Genomic DNA, 3,813 nt, shown 5'->3' with positions numbered 1-3,813 from the left:
ATGTACGCATCTATCTGTCTGCCCATCCATCCATCAATCCCCCAGCACCAATCCCAACTCAAAGTGCTCCGTCCAATTGTCCGAACCGTCCGTCCAGCGGTCAATCGCTCGCCAAACAATCTCCGACGGGTGAAAACGATCTTTCCACGGCGGTCAAAAACTCCCCCCCCCCCCCCCCCCCCGCGAGACGAGAATTACGTGCGCGTTCCAATCACCGGCAGCCGTCGTCGTCGTCGTCGTCGTCGCAGTACTTCTCGATTTCTCTTTCGGGTTTCTGCCGGTCGATCGAGGTGCGGTGTGGTTGCGCGGCTGTCATGGCCAAGTTGGTTATTATTCCGAAAAGGGGCGCGGCGGCAGCGGCTGTGGCAGCTTCCCCCGTTCCTGAGTGACTGGCTTGGAGACTCAGCACTGTACCGACGCACAGCGCGGATTGGGACATGCGTGCAAGCCACCGCAAGCCGAGGTGTCCCGCGGACCCTTTATATGCCCTCCCGCGCGCGCGCCCCATGCACCATCATCCTCGTCGCTGCCATTCTCCTCCCCCCCTCTCCCTCGCTCTCTATGGTCTTCGCGTTCCCACCGCCTCGATCGCAGCGCACCTGCTAGCTCATGGCCTTCGCGCCCGCCACCGCAAACGCCACCTCCTCGATTGCAGCAATGGCGCTCAAGCCGCAATGCGCCACGCTCTACGGCGCCGGGAGCCAGCCGATGAGCCGGGCCGCGCGGTGCAGAGCGGCCGCGGCCTTGACGGCGGAGGGCTGCGCATCCACGTCGGCGATCGCGGCCGTGCCGGTGGCGGCGGCGAGACGCGGCCCGCGGAGGACGGCGTCCGTCGCGGGCATGTGGCGGCAGCTTCAGGGGTGCGACGACTGGGAGGAGCTGCTCGGGATCGATGGACCGGCGCCCGCTCTGCGGAGCGAGGTGGCGCGGTACGGCGAGCTGGTGGACGCCTGCTACAAGGCATTCGACCTCGACCGGGCCTCGCGCCGGTACCTCAACTGCAAGTACGGCAAGGAGCGGATGCTGGAGGAGGTGGGCATGGCCGGCGCCGGGTACGAGGTGACCAAGTACATCTACGCGGCGCCGGACGTGATGACCGTGCCCACCATGGAGGCCTCCACCAGCGGGCGCGGGAGGTGGATCGGCTACGTGGCGGTGTCCACGGACGAGATGACCCGGCGGCTCGGGCGGCGGGACGTGCTCGTGTCGTTCCGCGGCACCGTCACCCCCGCCGAGTGGATGGCCAACTTCATGAGCTCCCTCGAGCCGGCGCGGCTCGACCCCTGCGACCCGCGCCCGGACGTCATGGTCGAGTCCGGCTTCCTCAGCCTCTACACCTCCGCCGATAAGACGTGCCGATTCGGCGGCGCCGGCAGCTGCCGGGAGCAGCTCCTCCGCGAGGTCTCCCGCCTCGTCGACGCGCACTCGGGCAAGAAGGGCGAGGACGTGAGCGTGACCCTCGCCGGGCACAGCATGGGCAGCGCCCTCGCGCTGCTCCTGGCCTACGACCTCGCGGAGCTGGGCCTGAACCGCGCCGCGCCGGTGACCGTCTTCTCCTTCGGCGGGCCGAGGGTGGGCAACGCGGCGTTCAAGGCGCGGTGCGACGAGCTGGGCGTGAAGGCGCTCCGCGTGGCCAACGTCCACGACCCGATCACCAAGCTCCCCGGCATCCTCCTGAACGAGGCCACGACGGGGGTGCTCCGCCCGTGGCGCGCGTCCTGCTACACCCACGTCGGCGTGGAGCTGCCGCTCGACTACTTCAGCGCCCGCGACCCAGCCGCCGTGCACGACCTCGGCACCTACATCGCATTGCTGAAGAAGCCTCCGGCGGCGGCCGCCGAGGCAGCGGGCGAGGGCGGCGGCGGCGTGGTCGGCAAGGTGATGGAGTTCGTGGGGCGGCAGCGCGCCGGCGCATTGCAGTGGCAGTACGCGGCCCTGCAGATGGGCGGGCTCGTCCAGACCCTGGGGCTGATCTGAGCCAGACGGCCTGGCCCCTCAACTGTGATTATTATACCACTACTAGGAATTAACCCCTGATTTAACTGGCCGGCTTACTGATCCTCGTCGAAGATATTTCTAGTTCGAGAGCTTCAAGGTCATCCATCCATCATAGCTTCTCCCTCTCCCTGTACATACATACTCATATTCTATCGCAAACAAACACAGATTCCTTGGTTTCGTTTCAATTTCATCTCCGGCCCGTTGTGCCACTCCATACATACACAGTGAGCAGTGAGCAGTGACACAGCCATGTCGAATAGTAGTAGCAGCAGTTGGTTGTGAGCTTGTGATGAGCTCCAGCTTCCAAGACAAAAACGGAAAACCGACATGGCCCGTTCGGCTGGGAGGAAGAGTTCCATCGGGCTCGGCAAGCCGGCGCTCCTGGCCCGCCACGCCACCGCGGCGCGATTCGACCCGGAGATACGCGCGGGGGCTTGCCGAAAATCTCCTGCCCGGACGGGGGCCGTTGGATCGGTGACGGACGGCCGGGATGACGCGCTCGCCCAACGAACCGCCCGCCCGGCCGGAACCCCATTCGGCTCAGCTGGCCACGGAAAAACTCTTGGCGGAAAATGACTTATACACCGGAACGGAGGTAGTACTATCGAATGTGGGGGAAATGAAGCTGGCTCGCTCGCGTGGCATACGCAAGGATGCCTCGAGGTTTTCTTTCCTTTTTCCGGAAAGTGGCGTCCAAGGAATATCAAGTGCGTTATCAGATGGTGTAATCGCGTTGCCGAGGTGGAGGGTCGTGTAAGAATAAACTCTGCTTTCTGCGGGATTCCGAAATGCTTAGCAAGAATATTTTATTAATTGATGAGTAAGGGTGCGTTTTAGCCCCTGTTGTTCACAAAAAGGATAATAAAAATGCGTCAATTGGTTGTACTAGTCCTGGTTATAGCAGGACAAGCCCTTTGCTCGGAGAATAGGGGGGACAAGAATGCAGGTGGGTACGAGTCAGATGAAGTGTGGGACTCGAATCAATGTAAGCAAGGCACGCGTGGCATGCATCCCAATTAAGCATGCCGAACTCTGATTGTATTATTATGATCTGCTTACCACTCTGGCCGAGGATTTGAACATGTGGCCACTTATCGTAAGTACTACTATTACGTAGGAGTAATCTTTTCTCGTTGCAATGATTGGGTTCGTGTGCATTTTAATACAAGTACAGGCAAGGGAACTGGGACGACCGACGCTTCCTTCGATTCGTTCACACATAAGTCTTATAAAAACAGGCATGTTTAGGTGCGCATTCTTGTTAACTCGTCAGCCTTGATGCTTGCCTATCTATCCCTCCAATCCTTGACTCGCTGGTTGCTTTCCACTCCGATTTTGTTCGGCCTGCTCCGGCCTCCAAGCTGCTACGCGCTTTGCTCATGCACGTCATTTTTATTTGCTTTTGATCCGTTCCCTCGATATATGTTTTCTCTTTCTTTTTGGTTTGGGATGAGATCATCGGCATCCCTTCCGTCCGAATAAAATATATGTATTCGAAAATGATAGATAAATGGAATCGATGAAAGTTCGGGTCGCACAACTAGCCTTGGTAAATGACACGACGTGCTTCTCGGCACACCACTGTAGTAGTACTATATTGAAAAATGTATGGTCGTTTTTCATTACATTCATTCTTATGGATTGTTGCCTCAAGATTTAGTTTTCTCTAACGGTTTGAGTGAGATCTCACTTTAAGAGAACGGTAAAACTAACAAATTGAAACAAACAACCTGAATAAACCGGAACACTATTTCTCAAACATACACTTCGTATGCAACAATGCTTCATGTGATCAATGTTTTTATGCCTATC

The 3,813-nt window shown here is 58.6% G+C and overlaps 1 protein-coding gene across 1 annotated transcript; it reads left to right on the top strand.

The window, feature by feature from the left end:
* The first annotated feature begins 609 nt into the window (after positions 1-609).
* On the top strand, positions 610-1,977 carry LOC123442023 (phospholipase A1 EG1, chloroplastic/mitochondrial-like). The gene has a single exon (XM_045118151.1). It carries the CDS (start codon positions 610-612, stop codon positions 1,975-1,977), a length of 1,368 nt encoding a protein of 455 aa, XP_044974086.1.
* Positions 1,978-3,813: the final 1,836 nt, after the last annotated feature.

This window comes from Hordeum vulgare, chromosome 3H, assembly GCF_904849725.1.
Source record: "Hordeum vulgare subsp. vulgare chromosome 3H, MorexV3_pseudomolecules_assembly, whole genome shotgun sequence".
Taxonomy (NCBI): Eukaryota; Viridiplantae; Streptophyta; class Magnoliopsida; order Poales; family Poaceae; genus Hordeum; species Hordeum vulgare.
The sequence above is the reverse complement of the archived record's forward strand: the minus strand, read 5'-3'. Positions and strand labels throughout refer to the sequence as shown.

Coding starts and splice junctions, on each gene's coding strand:
- LOC123442023 (XM_045118151.1), top strand. CDS start 610: ATGGCCTTCGCGCCCGCCACCGCAAACGCCACCTCCTCGATTGCAGCA.